Genomic DNA, 21549 nt, shown 5'->3' with positions numbered 1-21549 from the left:
GGGGCATGTGGCAGGTGACGGTGAGTGAGGCTATGGAGGGGCATGTGGCAGGTGACGGTGAGGGGGCACGGTCCCTGGCTTTGCCGCGGGTGCAGGGACCACCATCTCTTTGGCTCCCCCGTGTGACTGGAGGCGGTGCTCTGGCCACAGAGTTTCAGCACCTTGGACAGCGCCCTACCCTTGCACTGCCTCACTCTGGCTGGCTGGCTTTGCTTACACCCTCTCTCCAGGTGACGAGTCTAGCCAGACACACTGTCCCTGGTGACTGTGGGGTCACAGACCTCAGCATAGGCTTGCCTGTTCTTGCTCTGTGATGAGTCCCATCCTTTGAGAAACACTGTCACCTATTTGCTCATTCGTTTTTTTAAAAAATTAATTTTAATGAAAGTTTACAGAGTCTTAGGGTTTCCAGTCATCCATTGTTGCACTTTTCTCCCTACCCACCCCCTATTTGCTCATTCTTAAAGTTCCTTTTGGTCTTTCATCCTGGTCCTGTCGGCTGTTTCTAGAATAATTGAGTACCTTCTGTGTGCCAACACATCTAGCTGGCTGAGAGCGCATTTTGCAGCTGTGTGGTGGGTTTGAGCCGGGGTGGGAGGACTCAAGTAAGATTTGTAGCAGCTGCTCTGAAGTCAAAGGTTAATTTCTGCCTTGGGTGTCACATGTGTCCGGTTCCCTTGGCACACAGCAGAGGCTACGTGTGCACATCAAAGGCTGCACAGGAGGAATTTTTCCGTGTTGTGGTCAGAGAGGCGGTCTTTTGCCACACAGGCCTGTCTCGGTTGGACCCTCGTTTGAACCAGCACTGCTCAGTATTGTGGCGACTGGCCACTTGTGGCTGTTTGAATGTAGATCTAATTAAAGGGAGCTCTGGTGGCCAAGTGGCTAGAAGCTGCACTGCTACCCCAAATGCACGCAGTTTGAGGCCACCACCTGCTGTGTGGGAGAGAGAGAGGCAATCTCCGCCCGCCTCTGAGAACTCACCAGACAGTCAGCTGTGGGTCGGCTCCGACTCAGCGGTACACAACAGCAACAATTTAATGAAAAGGAAATGCACTTAAAATCCCAGTGCGCCTGGCATGCTAGCCAGCTGTCCAGTCCTTCAGGGCTGTGTGTGGCACCCAGTGTGGGCCGACTCCTAGCCGACGCCCTAGGCCATTAGCAGGCTTTGAGAGGAACTCGCCCGCTCGGAGCATTTCCACCCTCCTCTCACGGAGCAGTCCATGGACTCGGGTCGCCTGCCTTGGCCACAGCGCTCCTTACCCTGCACCACCAGAGCTCCCTACAAATGCCTACTAGACAGATGTATGTGACCCACCAAAGCAGCCCCTGCCACGGACCTGGTTCTGCCCCCGGGGAGCCCGGAGGACAGGCTGGAGCTGCCCACTGGCTAGTTGCTGAGGCCACACAGCTTCGTGGAAGCCCACAGCTTTGCTGTTTCCCGTGGACCAGCCGGAGGGCTTGAGGCACTCCCTGGCCTTTTGGCTATCAGCCAGATGTTCTGACCACTGCACCACCAAGGCTTCTTCCTTATGTTGGAAGTAAAAACATGGACAGTTGTGCTTTTGTGGACCATCAAGTTGGGCTCGTAGCTGACCCTCCAGCAGGTTTGTAGAGGCTGTAACTCACACAGGAGGAGACTGTCCACCTCGCTCCCATGGGGCAGTGAGTGGATTCGATCCACATGCCGTAGGATTGATAGTGCAACTTCTCACCACGAGGCCACCAGTGCTGTCCAGCCACAGCGACAAATTCAAGTATATTGTGATCGTGAACATGGTGGCTGCCCTAACCCTCACAGCAGAATCCAGTCCTGTCCCGTCCCACGCTGCCTCACATGCAGCTGTGGGACGTGGAACGTGACCCTAGAGAAGCAGACCGCTCACCGCTCGCCTGCAGAGCGCCTGGTGGCTTTGAACTGCTAGCCTTTTTGTTAGCAATCAGATTCTCTAACCACGGTGCCACCAAGGCTCCTTCCCACGTGACTGGAGGCTACCAGGTGGACAGCGCAGGCGTAGGACATTTCCCTCAGGGCGGATTCTGGTGTGAACATTGACTGGAACAGAAGCTTCCTGCCAAGGGCAGTGGTGGCGTGACGGTCCCTCGGTGTGAGGGCCGCTAAGTGAGCAAGCTCGTGCTGGTCCTCACTCCGTGAACGGCTGATGAGTGGGTGGAAAGGGCAGGTGCGCCCTCTCCGTTCACCGTCCATCACCTCACCTGCCTGGATGCAGACAAAGGGAGGGCCCCCAGAGCCGTCCTCCTGACAGGCCAGCCCCTCTCAAGGACCCCGTGAGGACACCCTTGTGCTCGGCTGTGTTTTGCTGTTGGCCTTTGGCTGATCCTGTGAGGCTCCGCTCGCATCTTCCGTGAAGATGAGGAGGACGGCTAGAGTGACCAGCAGTGTGGTCGTGCTCTGTGAGCGACGCACGGGGACCGGGGACGGCATCCTGTTTAAGGAGGTGTCTGTGGGAGGTGCTGGCAGGACACTCAGAAGAGAAGTCCGCTTCTTTCTTTCTTTTTTTAAATTTTATTGAGATTTTAATGAAAGTTTATAAAGAATTTGGGTTTCCAATCATTCATTGCATATTTTCCTCCCTATCCCCTCGTCCCCCCAGATCGCTTTTTTCTTGGGGAAAAAAGTTCTTTCACTGTTACACAGACAGACCCCCACCCCAGACCACTTTACTGTGCATCTCTTTCTCTTATTCTGGACGCTTGTCGTGCCAATAATACCTAATCATATGTTCCTTTTATACAGTTTTCTCCCTTGTTTGTTTCAATGTCGTGTAGATTACTTATCCCCTCTTTTCTTAGTTTCCCCCAGTCCCCATGTCAGTCCTGTTTTATAACAGTGGCGTTACGCTGTATTTGTCTTTTTGTGACTGAGATATTTCACTCAGCATAATGTCCTCCAGAGTCACTTATTTAGTAAAATAATTCATGAGTTCCTTGTTTTTCAATGAAGCGTAGTATTCCATTGTGTGAATATACCACAGCTTCTCTTTCCATTCATTTGTTGATGGGCACTTGAGGTGTTTCCAACTCTTTGCTATTGTGAACAAAGCCGCGATAAGCATGGGTGTGCATATATCTGCTTGGGTGGCAGTTATGGTCTCTTTAGTGTATATTCCCAGTAGTGGAATTGCTGGGTCAAATGGTATTTGTATTTGCAACTTTTTTTTCCTATATTTTATTAATTTTCATAAACATTTACAGAGATTTTGGGTTTCCATTCATTCATTGTTGCACTATTCTCTCTACCCTCCTCCCAGTTTGTTCTTGTCCAAATGCCACAGTGCTTGTCAAAGCCAGTTCTGATTAATCTTCTTTGTCAGTGTGTCCTTTGCCATTCCCTATCACTCCTCCCTGAGAGAGACTTCACCCTGAGTCATAAGGAAAAGGGGATGGCGTATTCTCTTAGCTACTTCCTGCTGAAAAGGAACGCTGTGGGTTTCAGGGTGAAGATCTTCTCTCACTATTCTAAAGGGCCCCTTTGGCAGTAGGAAACACATAGACTATTATGGAGATTGATTTTGGAATTTAGATGCACTCTTATTGATTGTGCTTGGCCGTACATGTTCATATCCTTGAAGATGTATCATGGGGGTGTTGCAACCTAGAAGACACAAATTTGACTAACAAGTTATAAGTACATGAGTCAAAAATTATGGAAAAGTAAAAGAAAAGATTCTTTCATTGTTTTACAAACCCTCCCCCAGGTCCCTTCCACCATGTAGCCCTCGCTCTAGTCTCCTGTGATGACAGAAATACCTAGTTATATATCTCTTTTAAACAGTTTTCTCCCTCCTCTGTTTCAGTGCAGTATACATTATTGAACCCATCTTACTCAGTCTCTCCCCAACCCCAAGGACAGTCCCATTCTACAACAGGTATTTGCAACTTTTTGAGAAAGCTCCATACTGCCTTCCATTGTGGTTGCACCATTTTACACTCCCACCAACAGTGAATAAGGGTTCCAGTTTTTCCACAGCTTCACCAGCATTTGATGTTAAATTTTGCTATTCTGAAAAAAAAATTGCTATGCTGACTGGGCTGAGATTATATCTCTTAGTTGTTTTGATTTGTATCTCTCTTAGAGCTAGGGATTTTGGACATTTCTTCATGTGTTTGTTTGCCATCTGAATGTCTTCTTTGGTGAAGTGTCTGTTCATTTTCTGTGCCCATTTTTTGGGTTGTTTACCTTTAGCTTGCTGTGGTGCTCTAGTATTTTTTAAATTCTAGATGTAAGTCCCTTATCTGACATGTCATTACCGGATATTTTTTTCCCAGTATGTGGCTTCTGTTTTTACCCTGTTGGAGAAGTTTTTGAATGTGCATAGGGAGTTTATTCTTAGAAGGTCCCATTCATCTGTTTTATCCTCTCCTATAGATTTTTCAGGATGCTTGGAAGACTGTTTATCTTGTGGATTATGGGAGAAGCCCAAACTTTCATCTGCCCACTTATTATATCTTTATGCCTCTTTATCCTCACCTCAGGAGCCGCGATGGCATAGTAGGTTAACTGTTGGACTGCTAACAAGAAGGTTAGTGGTTCGAATCCACCAGCTGCTCTGTGGGAGAAAGGGGAGGCGAGTTGCCCGTAGAGATTTACAGCCCTGGAGACTGTGGGGCGTTTCTGCTCTGCCCTACAAGTTGCGGTGGGTTGGAAGCACTAAACAGCAGTGAGTTTGGCATGTGTCTCTCATTGCCTTGGCTCATTTGGTTATTTAAGGAACACTTACTGAGATCTAGTGGTGTTGTCTTGGGTGGACAGTGGCTGGAACAGTGGGTTTGAGCATGTCGGATACGGGAGGATGGCGCAGGCTAGAGCACAGTTCAGATCTGCTGTTCACAGGTCACAGTGAGTCCTGGTTGACGGGATGGCACCCAGCAACGACAGCAGAGTCGAAAACATGCTGTCCTGTGGCCACCAGCTGCCCCACGAGAGATAGACCAGCAGATGCTTCCTGTTCACATTTACAATCTCGGAAGTCTAGTGGAGGATCAGAACCAGTGGGCATTGACTTTGGCATTGAGTGACTTTGGCAGTGGGCACATGTGCTGTCCTGTAGAGGAGCGGTGAGTCAGAATGGACAGCACACAACGAGTACTCATCATGTGTACACGTCCATGTGCCCGTGTGTCTCCATGAGCACTGTCCATCTCCTGGTGAGCCCGTGTGTCGGGGTAGAACTGTGCTCTGCAGTTCTCAGTGGCAAAATAGGGTTAAATGACAGCAGTGCTCTCAAAGTGTGGCCAGGAGGCCTCGAAGGCAGGGAGTTAACGTGAATGAGGGCGGGACGCTGCGGAGGAGGGGGACGATGCCCACGGGCTCATGGTTGACTCCGCCTATGTTCTGCTGTGCAAATTCTTAGATCACTATTTTAAGAAGGTCGGCTTTATGGGGTCACACAGCACTCAGGGAGAGTTCAATGGTAGTGCGTAGGTATTCTGCTTTTCCTCGGATCTGGAGTCAGCCTGCAGTGTGTGGGGTGTGGGCGTGCGGCCGTGGGAGCCCTGTAGCTGGAGCACTCTGAGGAGGGGATGCAAGCCGAGGTAGATTGAGCGGGATCTGGTCCACGGAGGCAGAGACTGTGAGGGGCGACATCTGGGCAGCAGCAAGGACTCTGACCTGGGGGTTGGGTGTGGAGGCCGATGTTGAGGCCATACTTCAGCCTCCACCTTCTGCATTTACCCTCCAGTGCAGGGCACGGGAACGAGGGCGCTAACCGAGGGGGAGACAGTAGGGAGTGGTGAAGAGTGAGGCAAACTCGAGTGTGTATTCTCAGACGCGAAGGCAGCTGCTGGTAGAACCAGCCCACGATTGCTGTGTGTGAATCAAGGTTGCCAGACCCTGTGATCAGGAGACAGAAGAGACTCAGACTGGAGGGGGAAATCTCTTGATTTTAAAATCCTGACCATAAATCCTGGGTTTAGATAAAATCGCAGCATGAGGCCAATGCGGTCTGTCTGTGACGCAGGGGCTCCAGACTTGCTGCCTCTGCTAGGCGAGCTGAGAGAGGGTCAGGCCATCCTCCGCGCTTCAAAGGCCCCTGGCTGGAACCTTGGCTGAGGGCTGGGCATGAGAAATGGACCACAGACACTGTCCTCGTGTGGGTTCTGACCACAGTGACCCGAGGGGCACAGTAGAGCTGTTGAGGGACTCCTGGTCATCTTGACAGGAGCAGACACAGCATGTTTGCACCAGCCCACCAGGGCGTGTCCAGGCTTACTGTAGACCCCACCCCATCAGCGCAGGCTCGAGGACCCTCCTGGCGGCCCCATGTATAGACCCCATCCATCAGCGCAGGCTCCAGATCCCTCCCCCTCCTGGCGGCCCCGTGTATAGACCCCATCCATCAGCGCAGCGGCCCTGCAGGGCCCAGTAGAGCTCTGCTGGTTTAGCCTGCCACAGGCTGTGCTGCTCACCTAAGCTGTCCTTCTCCCGTGGTTCTGATCCACCAGCAGCGACTTTCTGTGGTTTACCCTCAGAAACCCGACAGTGGGCTGGCCATGAGCTGGCTCTGACAGGACACCATGAGGTTGTTTCTCCAGTTTGATCTTTCTAGAAGTAACTGTTCAGGCCGTGGATCACACGCGGTCCTGTGGGTCACACCTGTCCCATAGGTCACACCTGTCCCGTGGGCCACACCTGTCCTGTGGGTCACATGCGGTCCTGTGGGCCACACCTGTCCCATAGGTCACACCTGTCCTGTGGGCCACACCTGGTCCCGTGAGTCACACGCAGTCCCGTGGGTTACACCTGTCCCGTAGGTCACACCTGTCCCGTGGGTCACACCTGTCCCGTGGGTCACACCTGTCCCGTGGGTCACACGTGGTGCCATGGGTCACACACGGCCCTGTGGGTCACACGCGGTCCCGTGGGTCACACGCGGTCCCGTGGGTCACACGCGGTCGTGTGGATTGCTCCGTTCTTGTAGAGTACTCCTGCCTAATTAGGACAGCACCCCTCTCTAACGCAGCCTCATGGCCATCACTAAGTTACACCTCATTGGTCAGAAACCAGCCCAGAATCACCCAGCCAAGTTGACATTTATTTTAAGGGGACACAATTAAATTCATGACAGAATGATTTTCCCATCAAAGCTGGGGGACGTGGCCCATTGAGTGTCCTCTGAGGGGAGGGGAATGGTCATCTGGAGGCAGGTGACACAGGTTCTCCCAGGGTGGGGGCTGGGGGATGTACAGTCATGGCCAATGGGACACGAAGGGACCATGATGGGGCACTAGGATGTCCCAGGGATGCTGTCCCAGTGAAAGGGTGGCCATCTCTGCCCGTGGTCACTCTATGGGGAAATAGGTTGTGTCCTTCTGGACTGAAGGCCGCTGGAGGCTGGATTTGGCTTTGAGGGCAGTGGGCAGATTGGTGGCCCTCAGCGGCCCCACGCCAGGGCTGACCGCCGTTCCCCCGCTCACCCTGTCCCTTGTCTCCGCAGGTACGTACCAGGGCCAGTGGGTCGGCGGCATGCGCCAGGGCTACGGCGTGCGGCAGAGCGTCCCCTACGGCATGGCGGCGGTCATCCGCTCGCCCCTGAGGACGTCCATCAACTCCCTGCGCAGCGAGCACACCAACGGCAGCGCGCTGCTCCCCGACGCACCCCCCGCCGTGGCCGGCAGCCCGGCCATGTCCCGCGGCGGCTTCGTGCTGGTGGCGCACAGCGACTCCGAGACCCTCAGGAGCAAGAAGAAGGGGCTGTTCCGGAGGTCCCTGCTCAGCGGCCTGAAGCTGCGCAAGTCCGAGTCCAAGAGCAGCCTGGCCAGCCAGCGCAGCAAGCAGAGCTCCTTCCGCAGCGAGGCGGGCATGAGCACCGTGAGCTCCACGGCCAGCGACATCCACTCCACCATCAGCCTGGGTGAGGGCGAGGCCGAGCTGGCCGCGGACGACGACATCGACGCCACCACCACCGAGTCGTACGTGGGCGAGTGGAAGAGCGACCGGCGGGCGGGCTTCGGCGTCAGCCAGCGCTCGGACGGGCTCAGGTACGAGGGCGAGTGGGCCAGCAACAAACGCCACGGCTACGGCTGCATGACCTTCCCCGACGGCAGCAAGGAGGAGGGCAAGTACAAGCAGAACGTCCTGGTCAGCGGCAAGCGCAAGAACCTCATCCCGCTGCGGGCCAGCAAGATCCGCGAGAAGGTGGACCGTGCCGTGGAGGCCGCCGAGCGCGCCGCCACCATCGCCAAGCAGAAGGCCGAGATCGCCGCGTCCAGGTAGGCAGCCGGCCGGGCACGTGGCTGGGGCGGCTCAGCTCCTCGGGAGCTGGGGGGTTGGTGCTCAGGGTGGCAGCGGGGCCTCCTGCCCCACCGTGTCCCCTTCCTCAGCTGCTCTGTTCAGAGAGACCTCCGAGTGGGTCTTGGTCCGGCCGGACTACCTTGCTGTCCTCGGTTCTGGGCCCACGACCCGGCACCTGCTCCAGGTCCAGCGTCCAGGGCGCCCTGCTGGTGTGGCCGCAGGGTGCTGTGCCGCTGTCCCAGAGGTGGCTCTGATCTAGTGGTCCAAAGCCATGCTCTGCGCCGTGGCACAGAGGACAGAGCGGGGCAGTCTCCCCCTGCGGGGTTTCCACCCCCTGGAGGGTCAGCTGGCGGTGGGTCCCCACTCGGCAGCAGTGGGGCTTTTTGAGTCTGTTAAAGGAGCTCGGTGATGTGTTATGCTGATTGATGGTCAGCAGTTCAAGTCCATCAACCGCTTGGTGGTCTCCTCTCATGATTGTTTATGTCCTGGGAAAGCTGGGCAGGGTCCCCGTGAGCCGGATTGCCGGCAGTGACGGGTGGTGGATGGTGCCACAGCGGCGTGGTGGAAGGGCTCACGGTGCCCGAGAAGGGCCACATGTGACGGGGCGTGAGCACGGCTGCTGGAGGGTGATGTGCTGGTCGACTTGATGCAGCGTTGCCATGACTTCCGGCACGATGGAGGTGCGGTCAGCACGATGAGTAGAGCTGAGAGTGGGACAGGATTGGGGTGTGTGAGCCCCGAGGGGCGTCTGCTGTGGGGGGCAGAGGGGCACTGTCCTCAGCCACACGCCTGGGTGGGATGTGAACGGAAGCCACCACGGCCGCCCCTCCCACACTCCTGCTCCCCAGTCCATGGGCCACAGGCCTGGGGCTCAGTGCAGGGGACCCAATGGGGACATGCCAGACATGGTGTCAAAGGAGGGGACGGTGGCTTCGGTGCCCGGCTGGCCCTGTGGGGGCTGCAGGCCGGAGTGTGGCAGTGTGAACTCAGGCAGGGAGCAGAGGGAGGAGGGGGCCACCCTTCCCACAACCACAGCCCCCTTGGCGACCACCATGGTTCACTACGTCTGAATGGAGTGGTGTGTGCCTCTGAGTGGCCAGTGCCTTTGTCAATTAAAAAGCTGTGATCGCCGGATTCCTGCCCCGTGTGTGTCAGTGGTCGGGGTGGGCCGCAGCCCCTTCCTGGAGCTCCCAGGCCCAGGGCCCATCCTTGGAGTTAGTGTGCGTCTCCCAGGACCAGGGTTAGCCTTCAGAGGTCAGCCCTGTGCTCCAAGGGTTGGGGGTCACTCTGGGGTCTCCCTAGGATCCTGGGTTGGCCCTCTATTCTGGGGGTTGGGTGAGCCCTCTGGTCTCCCTGAGGTACCCTGGGTGTGGGCTGAGCTCTCTGGGTTGGCCCTCTCTTCTGGGGTTTGGGCAGGATCTCTGGGGTCTGCCTAGGGCTTCTGGGATGTGCACTGGCAGATCCAGTGTGCTTCCGGAGGAATCTGTATCCCCAGCAAAGGGCCAGGCCTGGAGGTCCAGGGAGACCGCAGGTCAGGCTTGGCCCCATCTTGTGACCGATGAACCCATAGCCGGCCGGTCCACAGCAGCAGGACAGCACCGATGGGCTGTGGAGGGGCCCCCGCTGCTCACGGCCTGCGAGGGGCTGGTGGGAACAGCCGTCAGAGAGTCCGAGGGAAGAACGGAATTACTACTAGATGCAGGGCCCCCACTCACCTGTTGCCTCCCCAGGGCCCCCGGGAGGGGCGAACCACAGCGTACAGGATGCTCACGTGGTACTTTAGGAACAACAAGTTGGGTCCAGTTGCCACTTTTTCCGTGATGAACATAACACTTGCTTGGTAAAGAAAAGGGAGAACCGTGCCGTGAAGGTGGACACAGGATGGGCCGTGCCTCCTCCCTGCCGTTCTTGGGACCATTTCAGCCTCCTGATGGGTCTACAGCAGGCGGTTGGGAAGGCCAGAGAGGCGCTGCGGGCACATCTGATGGGGAAAGTTTTATCAAAGAACAAAGATGCGGCTTTGAGGACTAAGGTGGGCCTGGCTCAGACCCTGGGAGTGGCAGGCCCCTCGCCTGCACAGGGCAGATGGCCAGTGAATAGGGAAGAGTGTAGAAGAAGCAGTGCCTTTGGACAATGGCATCATTGAAGACCATTGAGTGGACCCTGGACAGCCCGAAGAAAAGAGCTCTGGTGGCCTTGTGGGTAAAGAGCCACACTGCCAGCTCAGGGGCACGCAGTTCAGGTCCACCAGCTGCAGCACGAGGGAGAGAGGAGCTGTCCCTCCCCGAAGGACAGCCTGCGGGGGGTCAGCGATAGGTCGGTTCTGCGTAACAACAGTGGCCAGAGAGTGATGGAGCCTGTGTCAGGAGAAACACAGCCAGAGCGCTTCTTGGAAGCGGGCATGGAGGGACCTGGGCTCATACTTGGGCACGTTATTCGGAGGGCCGGTCCCTGGAGGAGGATGCTAAGGTTAGTAGTTAAAGGGTCAGAGAAAAGGTGACGGACGCTCGGGCTGGCTGACGCCGAGGCTGCTGACACGTCGGTGGGTCATTGTGTTGTGCGGGGGTCACCAAGGCCGCGGCGCCTTGCCCTGGGCTCCTCCCTTTAGACGGCCTTATCATTTCAGAGGTGCCTTGGCCACTCCTCGCGAAGGTCTCTTTGTCGTTCTGTTGATCTCTGTGGGGTCCTGGGGGGCAGCCTGTGCAGAGATGAGCTGCTAACCCGAAGGGGTGTCTGTCTGGGGTTCGTTGTGAGATGAGCAGGCCCCTTTGTGTGATTTACAGCCTCTAAACCTGCTGCGGGGGCAGCTCCAAGTCGGTCCGGCTCAACGCCATGAGCAGTTAGTGAACAGCAGGCAGCTGGCCGCGCCGGAGCGGGTGGGGGTCCACAGACACTTGGGGCCCCTGATCTGACCTGAGGGCTGGCTCGCGGGATGGAAGGTCTTCCACAGGACAGATTTCACTGCAGAGCTCGCCTGGAGACTGAGGCCAGGGAACCAGGGCAGTCTTTTGACAAATCCCAAGAGAGACAAGGGCCAGCCTGGTGGAGCCAGTGTAACCACAGTCCAGTTCCCGCAGAGGCATCTCCTGAGAAACCCTGGCACTCGGTCAGCTTCCTAAACTCAGCCGCTGGCTCCCTGCGGGGTCCAGTGTTGCCTGGCCCATGCCAGCGACCACAGATCACAGCTGATCCACAGCTGTCCCACCCAGGTTCTGGTTCTGGTCCTGATGAGGGAGGCTGCGGGCAGAGCTGGGGCTCACGGCAGCCTGGAGCTGGCCTCAGTCTCCCCGTCTGTGAAGCAGGAATGGTGACACCTAGTGAGGAGGCTGTGGGGACCCAGTGGCCAGGCTCTGTGATAGAGCTGGCTCTGGTGAGCCCCCGCTGGCTGTCCAGGGGGGTGGCCAGGACCTGACACGTGGGGCGAGTGCAGGGCTGGAGGGAGCAGGACACGTGAGAGAGCAGGGCGCTGCCTCTGCATTTTCTCAATGGACTCGGGACTTACAGATTGGGACGAGGCGCTGTAGGCTCCGGTGCAGCCAGCAGATGAATGGCCATGTCCCCAGGCCCCGGGAGGGCTAGAGCATGTCCTGCGCAGCTGGAGGCTGACCCTCCACTGGAGCGTGCAGGCGGCCAGTGCGCAGCTGCGGGAGGGGCTTGCCGGGAGCTTCTGTCCCTGTCTGAGCACCAGGCAGGGACTCGTGTCAGCGGGGAGGGCCGTGGATGGAGCTGCAGCACCGTTCTTGGTCTCTGACTGGGCAGGGGCTCCTCTAACTGAGCACAGCATGATTGTCACACACAGCTCACATGCAGGGACAGGCTCAAGCACGTGCACATGCACATGTGTGCAAGTGTACACACTCACTCGTAGGTGCATGCACACACGCATTCACCCACACAGGTACACAGCACCATGTGAATGCACACACATCTGGTGCTCACACATGTGAGCATGAACAGCATGTTAACACGTGTGTATGCACGCGCACACACAGGTACACAGCACCTCATGCATGCACACACATGAACAGCATGTTAACACGTGTGTGTGCACGCGCGCACACACCCATGCACACACAGGTACACAGCACCTCATGCATGCACACACATGAACAGCATGTTAACATGTGTGTATGCACACACATGTCTGGGGCTCACACATTTGTGTATGGCCAGCATGCCCACATACGTACATACACATATGTACAACACTCACTTATGCACAGGTACATATCAGTGAATGGAATGCATGTGGACCATACAGCACCGATGGATGGAACAGATATATGGAGACTGTGTGGTCCATACAGCACCCACGGATAGAACAGCTGGAGATGGTTGGAGACCATGTGGTCCATACAAGATCAAGATGGATGGGGCGGATTGATGGAGACCATGTGGTCCATACAATAGTGATAGATGGAATGGATGGATGGATGGATGGGTGGATACCATGTGGTCCATGCAGCACCGTTGGTGGAACAGATGGATGGAGGCCATGTGGTCCATACAGCATTGAGATGGATGGAATGGATGGATGGGTGATGGATGGATGGATGGATGATGGATGGATGGGATAGATGGATGGATGGATGGATGGATGGGATGGATGGATGGAATGGATAGATGATGGATGGATGGAATGGATAGATGATGGATGGATGGAATGGATAGATGATGGATGGATAGTGGATGGATGGATGGATGGATGGATGGATGGATGATGGATGGATGGGATGGATGGAGACTATGTGGTCCATATAATATTGATAGATTGAACAGATAGATGGAAGCCATGTGGTCCATACAACATCGATGGATGGATGGATGGAGACCATGTGGTCCTTACAGCACTGATGGATGGAGTCCTTGTGGTCTATACAGCATCGAGATGCATGGAGTGGATGGATGGGAGCCATGAGGACTATACAGCACCCATGGATAGAACAGATGGATGGAGACTGTGTGGTCCATACAGCACCCATGGATGGAGTCCTTGTGATCTATACAGCACAGTGGAAGACTGCTTGGCTGCAGAGACAGGCAGCTGTTAGGAATGTCCCACCAGGATGAACCGTGAGTGTGTCATGCTAAGTGGAGTCATTCAGTCTCAAGGAACAAGTGCTGAGTGACCGTATGTACAGGACACACACAAATACATGGAAGCCAGAAATCATCATGGTTCCGGGAAACGAGGATGGTGAGACTGCATCTCACGTGTTAGGCATGCTGATGAGAAGACCAGTCCCTGGAGAAGGACATGGTGGTTGGAAAAGAAGAGGGTCATTTAGAGGAAGACCGTCATGAGATGGACATCCCAGTCAGTGCAGCGGTGGGGCCAGGCACAGCAGAGGTGGTGAGGGTTGCACAGGACCGGGCAGGCTTTTGTCCCATTGCTAGGATGGCAGGCCCCACGTACCCTGCTTAGGATATGTGAGCACCCAACATGGCCCTTCTTGCATCCTCAGGAAGCCCCATGGCTGTACCCCACCAGCACCCCAGGAGAGGGGCGAGCAGCCAGTCTGTGTGGCACTCGGGTCTTTATGGCCTCGGGCTTCCCTTCTGAAGGTTTACAGTGCAACTGAGGGTCAGAATCAGCGCATTGTCAGCTGGTTGGTGTGGAACCCACTGATGTCTTGTAACAGGTGGTGGGGACACACGAGAGCTGGATGTAGGAAGATGTTCTGTGACCAAGGACTCTAAGCTGTCCATGGAGTGGTGTGGGGAGGGGGCCGACGAGCCGCAGTCTCCTCACTCGCAGAGTGGGATCAGTACATCACCCTCTGGGTGGTCTGAGCCTGAACCAAGCGCTGGCCTGACCAGAGCATCCGATTTCTAGCTGGCCAACCCGGAAGCAGCAAGTGTGTGGGAGGCATTTCCCTTCTGGGTTCTTCTTCCCTCCCTGTGTCCACGCCCTTGCCATGTGGCTTGGAGGGTCCTCTCACTAGAGAGGTAGGTAGGTGATGGGGTGGGGCAGAAGGGACAGAATGTGCCCGTGTGACTCATCTGAGTGATGGAAAAGAGGCCACGTGGTTCATCAGGGGAAGGAGATAGAGGTCTGGTCACATGACTGGTCTGGTTGATGGGATGGGGGATGAGCCAGGTGGCTCACGGGTGAGCGCAGTGGAGATGTGACTCATGAGGGTTGAGGGAGCGCTGGCGTGCTGGTCCCAGGCCTGGCTTCTGGTGGCCTTGTGTATCTGCCAGCCTGATGTGCTCTGGGCAGCCTCTGGCCCCAAGCTGTAGGGAGAGGCTCTTGAGGAAGACTGGAGGGACCAGAGACAATGACAGGAGTCACCGACACTGGTTTTGGAGGACGATTGTCATTCAGTTGTGTCAGGAGGTCGATACATCACGCAGCGGGATTTCTCACAGGGAAAAGGAATGTGCTTGGTCCCCGCTGACCGGGGACTCCAGCCATTCTGAACATGGGTCCTTCGGGTACATTTCTGACACCCATTGCTCCCTGCACCCTGGGTGTCCCCTTGCATGTGCGTGGACTCACTGTGAACCATGGCTCTGTGGTTAGCTTGCACCTCGGGGAACTGCCGTTTCCTCAATGTGGTCAGTGTCGGCTCAGGACGCTGTCCTAGGTCTCCAATCCTGAAGTGTCTCTGTACGTCCTCAGGGCTTTGGGGCTGCTGGCCAGCGTGCATGTGGTCAGCCCTCTTGGCTTTTCACTGTTAGGGATTGAACTGTGTCCTCAAGACCTGTGCTGGCCCACCATGTTCCTGTGGACAGAACTCTGCTTACAGAGAGGCTGTTACGTTAACCAGGTCATTTCAGCATGGTGTGGGCCTAGGCCTGTTCTCGCTCAGTTACAGAAAGAGCAGCTTCTTAGACAGACTGGGAGGCTGCTGGGGAGACAGACTCCACGTGATGCCCCCCAGGGCTGCAGCGAGGGATGGTCCACAGGGGAGATCCCAGACCGGGAATGAGGGCTGGAGCTCCTGCCTCTTAGTCATCCCGGTGGGCGTGGCTGGCACGTCTGGGCATCCTTCGGCCTCTCTCGGGTCACTCAGCACGTAGATAGGCTTTTCCTGTCCCTTTGGCCATGTGCATGCTCAAAACTGGGGTGTCAGTGGATAGCTGGATCCATGCCTTGGGCGTGCGGCCAGGAGGGACCAGTCCTTAGGAAGGGACATCATTTTGGGAAAGGTGGGGGCCAGGGAAGGAGAGGAGGACCCTCAGTGAGGTGGTAGAAGGACATGGTGACCACAACGATAGACTCACGTGTGGCCGCCATGGAGGGGGTGCAGGACAGGACAGCTGCTGTTCACAGGGCCACTGAGAGTCAGCTTGATGGCACCCAGCAACAACAACTCACTGTTAAGGAGCCCTGGTGGCTCGGTGTCTTACGTGCCAGGCTGCTAAGTGAAAGCTCAGCAGTTTGAATCCACCAGCTGCTACTCATAAGAGAGGCGGGCAGGTCGGTTCTGCTCCGTTCAGGATTCATGGCCTCAGACACCCGAGGGAGGCTCACTGTCAGCTGGGACCTGTCCCGGCAGCACCTCCCAACAAGAATTCCGTGTTAAATGGGCCCTGGTGGCACAGTGGCCAGAGTGCTTGGCTGCGGACCAGAGGGTCAGCAGTTCAGACCCATCAGCTGCTCTGAGGAAGGAAGTCTGCTCCTGTGCAGATTTACAGCCCTGGAAACTCGGGCGGCTCCACAGCAGTTTTATTTTCATTCCGTATTAAATGTCTTTACGGCAGAAGACTGAGGCCCGGGCCCGGGCGGGCAGCAGCGTCCTGGTGTCCTGGCCCTGGCAGCACCTCGCTGGGCCAGGTGGGACCGAGGGCTCTGTCCAGGAGCTGGGCTGGTGATACGTGTCCGCCTCTGGGCCCTCTGACTCCAAGGTGAGGCGTAGCTCTAGCTCTGGAGATGCCCCTCAGTGCCTGCCCCTTGGGGACGCACCGTCACATATGCTACCATCACCCTGGAGACAGGGCCTGTACAGCGCCAGGTCCCCAAGAGCAGGGCCCTCCTGGGCTGGGACCTGACCCCTTCCTGACCTCACTCCAACCCCAGAATGGATTCTCTGTTGAATTGATTCTGGCTCCGTGTCCCTGTGGGACAGCAGAGAACTGGCCTGTAAGATTTCCAATCTTTACAGAGTTCAAACGGCTTGAACTGCTGACCTGTTGGTTAGCGTGGAGCTCTTAACCACTACACCACAAAGCCAAGCAGTCCAACCCACCAGCCGCCCTGGGGCGGGGCAGGGGGAGAAAGGTGAGGACATGGACTCCTGAGAGATCACAGCCCCGGAGACCACAACCCGGGAGGCCACAGCCCCGGAGGCCACAGTCCTGGAGGCTACAGCCTGGGAGGCCACAGTCCCAGGGGCCACAGTCCCAGAGGCCACAGTCCCAGAAGCCGCAGTCCTGGAGGCCACAGCCCCAGAGGCCACAGTCCCAGAGGCTGCAGTCCTGGAGGCCACAGCCCAGGAGAGCCTCCCGGCAGTCCTGCTGTCCTCAGGCCGCCGTGAGGATGGGCTGGGCTGCAGAGGGTATGGCTGCCGCACTGCAGACACAGCAGCTGGTACCTGAAGGTTGGGGGACAGCAGAGCCCGCACTCAGGTCTCTGGAGCCCCCTTGGCCACTCTCAAGGGATGTCAGCCTTCCCAGCACCCTCTTGCACACCCGTGGACCACACGTGAGAAACTGAATTCACTGCTGTCCCGTTGGACTGACCCATTGCTGCCCCTCCAGAGGGTCGTCAGAGGCTGTGGACCACCCGGAGAAGATTGCCCCTCCTTCACCCACGCAGCAGCTGGTGGATTTGAACTGCCTGCCCGTGGGCTGACAGTGCCCCTCCTCACCACGAAGGCACCAGAGCCCCCTGACCACAGGATAACGTCCACTTCACTGCTGTGCACTGCTTTGTAGTGAGAGTTGGACCCGGGGTTTCCCTGCATCTTGGGGGTTTGGCCAGCATTATTTCTAGATAGTGCTGTGTGATTCGGGGTCCACCCTGAGCTGTCTGACTCCTAAAACCTCCCTCTGATGTCTCGGAGGAGAGCTGAGTTTGGTGGGCTTCTGTGGCAGAATTTTTGGACGTGGATTGACAGACCTTTATTCCTAGGTGCCTGTGGTGGACTTGAACCCCTAGCCTTTTTGTGAACAGTGCAGCACACGAAGCATTGTTACCACTGGTTCTCTAGTGTGGACGGCTGGTGTGTGAGGCCATGGGCCTGAGTGGTCTGTGGCCATTGGTGGCCGTGTTCAGGGCCCATCTTCCAGGATTGCCGGGTCTGACGTGTGAGGGAGGAGCACCTCGGACGTGCCTCGCAGTGCCCCCCTGTCCCCCTGTTCCAGCAGCATCTCCTCATGCAGAGGTGCTGCCCCCGCGGCAGCCTGTGCTGACTCCACCCCAGAGACGTCGAGGGTGGGGCCTCTGCCTGGTGCTTGCTCCTCTCCAAGGCCAGTGTGGATCTTTGGGGGGTGGGGTGCCCAGCTGGCTTGTCTAGAGTGAGGTCAGCGGCCCACGTGGGGAACTTGGGGTCACTGCACACGTGGCCTGAGTCATTCAGGGAGGCACTGGAGGGGCGAGGGGAGGATGACAGGTGGGTCTCGCCTGGACACTCTGCAATCAGGCTGCCCCTCCCAGCCCCCAGCCACAGAGAGGGGTCCTCTATGAATCCCCTAACCACAGGGAGGGGTTCCCGAGCCCCTCCCCCAGCCATGAGGAGAGGCTCCTTACCAGCCCAGCCATGGAGAGGATCTCCCACAGCCCCCAATGCCTTCTGCTTGCACCTTGCTTTCCTCCCTCTCAGGATAGCTGGGAGTCTTGCTGTCCTCGCCCTCTTCAGACTTGAGAAGCAGAAGGATGTGAGGCCTGCACACCACACCCCAGTGCCTGTATTGGGGTGCTCCTTTCAAGGTGTCCTCTCTCTGAAGATGCTCATAGACCTGAGACACCTTCAGCTTCACACTGGGATAACTTCATGCAGAATCTTCCTAAATGGCTTTCTTCTCTCCCGCTTTTCTGTCTCTCACTCTTCCCTTCGCCCACCCCCCTCCTCTCCCTGTCTTTCCCGCCCTCCTCTCACCTTCCCCACCACCTGTGGATGCAGGAAGCAGCCGTTAACAGGGAAGCTTCCAGGTGAACCCCAGTGTGGGCTGCTGGGAGACAGGGACCTGGCAGGTGGGTAGCAGGGGTTGCCCACGGGCCTCTGCTCTACCACCCGATGGGGGTCAGCATTGAGCTCCTCCTTGGTATGTGAGCTGCCCCCAGCCTCTTCCCTGTCTATCCAGTAGGCCCTACTCAGCTTCTGCCCAGCGGGCAACAGGCCTGGCTGGCCCCTGCAGCCATAATTACATGAAGCAGTGAAGGAGGCTGCCTCCTGGCATGACGCCCAGCTGCTGTGACCTTGCTTGTCTCCAAGGAGGGCTGGGGAGCCCAGCTGGGGGTACCCTTGGCACAGCCCCCCGAGACAGCCACCTCTGTGTCTGCAGCTGGGGCTCCTTTGAACTGGAGACCATGGCGTAGGGATAGTTAACCTGCTGTAACTGGGAAAGACAGGCCTTGATTGACTGGTGATGCCTGCCAGGGGCACACCTGCTCCCATCGCTGGATCACTTGCATTGATTGGTGATGCCTGCCAGGGCATGGAAAGGGGTCTCTCAGGAATCTCATACTCCCAACCCCACCTCTGGCCATCCTCTAGTCCCGACGTGGTGGAGAGAGCTGCTCTCTGTCCTGGCCCTGGACGCCTGTCATGTTTTGTGTTGGCCTCTGTGACATTCAGGCATCTTAGTGTCCACAGTACAGTGACTTCCAGGACAGCAGTCTGTTGTGAAGTTGGGGGGGTCTGGGTTCTGCATTCAGGGCGTCTGTCTGGCTGTGCTCCGTCTGCTCTTGGTCACCCCACTTATATCGGACCAGGGTCACCCAGACTTGGAACTGACCCACGGGCCGTGCATTTGGTTTGCTTTGATTAGATCCCTTATGGCTACCGTCCCAAGCCTCTGTAAAGTGTCTGGACCGGACACATTTACCTCCTCACAGGGCAGAAGGGCCACAGGTTGAGGTCAGGTGTGGGAGGGCTCCGGTGTGGGGAGCCGGGGGAGGACTTGCACCCTGCCTTTAGCTTCTGGAAGCATTCGTATGTCTGGGCTCTTGGCCCCTCCTGAGCCTTAAGAGCCAGCAGCACGCCCCTCCTCATGTACACACCTGGCCCAGCTCTTCCTCAAGCTTTTACAGACACTTTCACACACCTGTATACACCTGCACCCCTAGTACACACCTGCACAGACCACCCACGCCTGCACACACCTGTACCTACCAGCACACCTGCATATCCTGCACAGCTTTGTGCATCGCTGCACCCCTGTGTGCGTGCACATACCCTGTACATACTGTAGATATACCTATGTATCTGAACCCTGGCACTCATCTGCAGACCCTGTGCACACCTGTGCTCCCCTGGCCGCATGGCTGCCAGCTCTCAGGGAACCCAGACACTTTACAAACACCTCGCTAAGCCTCTGGAGGCCCCATGAGATTAAGCTCACCGCTGCTGTCCTTCTGAGAACTGAAAACCTCCAGGAGTTGCCCGTGCTCTGTGCGAGTGGGTGTGGCTGCTGTCCTCTCTGGGCCTGAGGGGGGTTTCTCTGGAGGATCAGGGTCACTCTTACTACCCTGGCTGCCCCGCCCCCACTCCTGCAGGACCTGTGGTGTCCGTGGGGGCCGGTTGGGGACAAGGCCACGTGTGTCGGTCTGCCCAGGGATCAGTACACCGCCATCAGCTCCAGGGCCCCAGTCATGGCCTTAGTGACCACAGTGGTGCGTGCCGTCCACTGGGACAGTGGCACACACAGGGGACTCGATTCACATGAGCCAACCTCCCAACCCTGTCTTCCCAGGCCGGCCTTCAGCCCCAGAGTGCCCCAGCCATCCACCCAGCGTGAACACCCAGCAGAGGCTGCAGCCATGCGGCCCCCTCTGCCCACTGCAGCCCCCACAGCTGGTAGCTTGGCCCCAGAGGGTTTCATCAGGGAGCAGGTGGCCTGCTCCTTCTCTCACACAGCAGCTGTCAGGTGGGGACCACTGACCTCAGGGGCAGCAGCCCAGCTCTTCATACACTGCACCACCAGGGCTCTGCGCCCCCGCACTGCCCTCTGTCCCTGGTGGGGCCCCGAGTTGTGGTAGGTGTCTCCACCCTGGGGTGCCCACAGTGCTCGTGGCTGAGTTTTAGGGGCTCTGGCCTAGCCCCATCCCGATTCCGAGCTTGTCTGGCCAGCAGGCTGCAGTCCTGTCCTCTGTGGGGAGGGGGCAGGACTGAAATCTGAGGCCCAGGGTGACATTGAAGGCACTAGCTGGTCACTGTCAGGTGACTGCGACTCAGTGACCCCATGTATCCCAGCACTGTGGTCAGTGTGGTCTCAGTGGCTGGGATTTCTAGTGACCCCTGTGTCCAGTACTGTCCTGGGTGTAGTTCTGGTGACCCCAGGCCTTCCTTCCAAGGCGCCTCTGGGGGTCTTGACCCTCCAGTCTTTAGGTCAGCGGCTGGGCCCTGAAGCATCTGCTGGGTTTGCACCGGGGCCCCAAGCTCTCAGTGTTGGTCTCCACCGTCTGGGCTCCCCAGGGGCCTGGAGGCTTCCACGCATGCGCGGAGGTTCCCGGAGCGTCCCGCCCCACCCGCGCTGGCGCAGTGCTGGGCCCGGTCCAGAGGGAGGGCTGCGTCCCCTTGATATCTGCGCCTCCTTGAGCTCTTCCAGGGCTCGGCTTTCAGTGGAGACTTGGAGAGGCCTTGCCTGCCCGAGCTGGGTGTAAGTCATTGCTGCGAGGCTCACCCAGCGGCCAGGAGGGGCCCGCCGAGGAAGGGTGCCCACAGCCATTCATGGGGCCCTGGCCACCCTCCACCTCGTGCAGTGACAGGCAGATGCCGCCCCGCGTGCCAGCACTGGGCGCCCGAATTAGCCGCATCCCTTGACTTGCTCACTGGATATCTAGGGTACTCTTGGTGGCTGCTGGCCGGCTATTCCTGGTGTGCGGGGGCTTGGGGTGTGGGGTGAGGGAGGAGAAGAGGGGGCACGCGGGCTAAACATAGCCATGTGCCTGAAGGTGAGGGGAGGGAGCCGGGAAGGAGGGGGAGACGCCAACCCTTCAGGAGATTGGGGCTTTTCAAGAGCCAGCAGCCCTGTATGTTGTCATGGCAACAGACGTGCACCCCTCTCTCCTGCCCCTCCCAGAAACAAGACAGCCCTGGGCCTCAAGGGCTTTCTGTCTGGGCTCCACAGAGCTGGACTTCCAGCAGGAGATGGTGGCCGTCGTGGCCTGGGGGGGTGAGGGACGG

General features: G+C 57.4%; 1 protein-coding gene across 1 annotated transcript in view; it reads left to right on the top strand.

Annotated features, from left to right (window-relative positions):
• Positions 1 to 21549, top strand: part of JPH3 (junctophilin 3) — a 43150-nt gene that overhangs the window by 5610 nt on the left and 15991 nt on the right. The window contains exon 2 of the mRNA XM_006888781.1: positions 7458 to 8232. Coding sequence (XP_006888843.1) covers positions 7458 to 8232 — 775 coding nt within the window. The remainder of the gene's footprint in view (positions 1 to 7457; positions 8233 to 21549) is intronic.

This window comes from Elephantulus edwardii, unplaced genomic scaffold (genome assembly GCF_000299155.1).
Source record: "Elephantulus edwardii isolate Elephantulus edwardi_28Jun2011 unplaced genomic scaffold, EleEdw1.0 scaffold00072, whole genome shotgun sequence".
Lineage (NCBI taxonomy): Eukaryota > Metazoa > Chordata > Mammalia > Macroscelidea > Macroscelididae > Elephantulus > Elephantulus edwardii.
The sequence above is the reverse complement of the archived record's forward strand: the minus strand, read 5'-3'. Positions and strand labels throughout refer to the sequence as shown.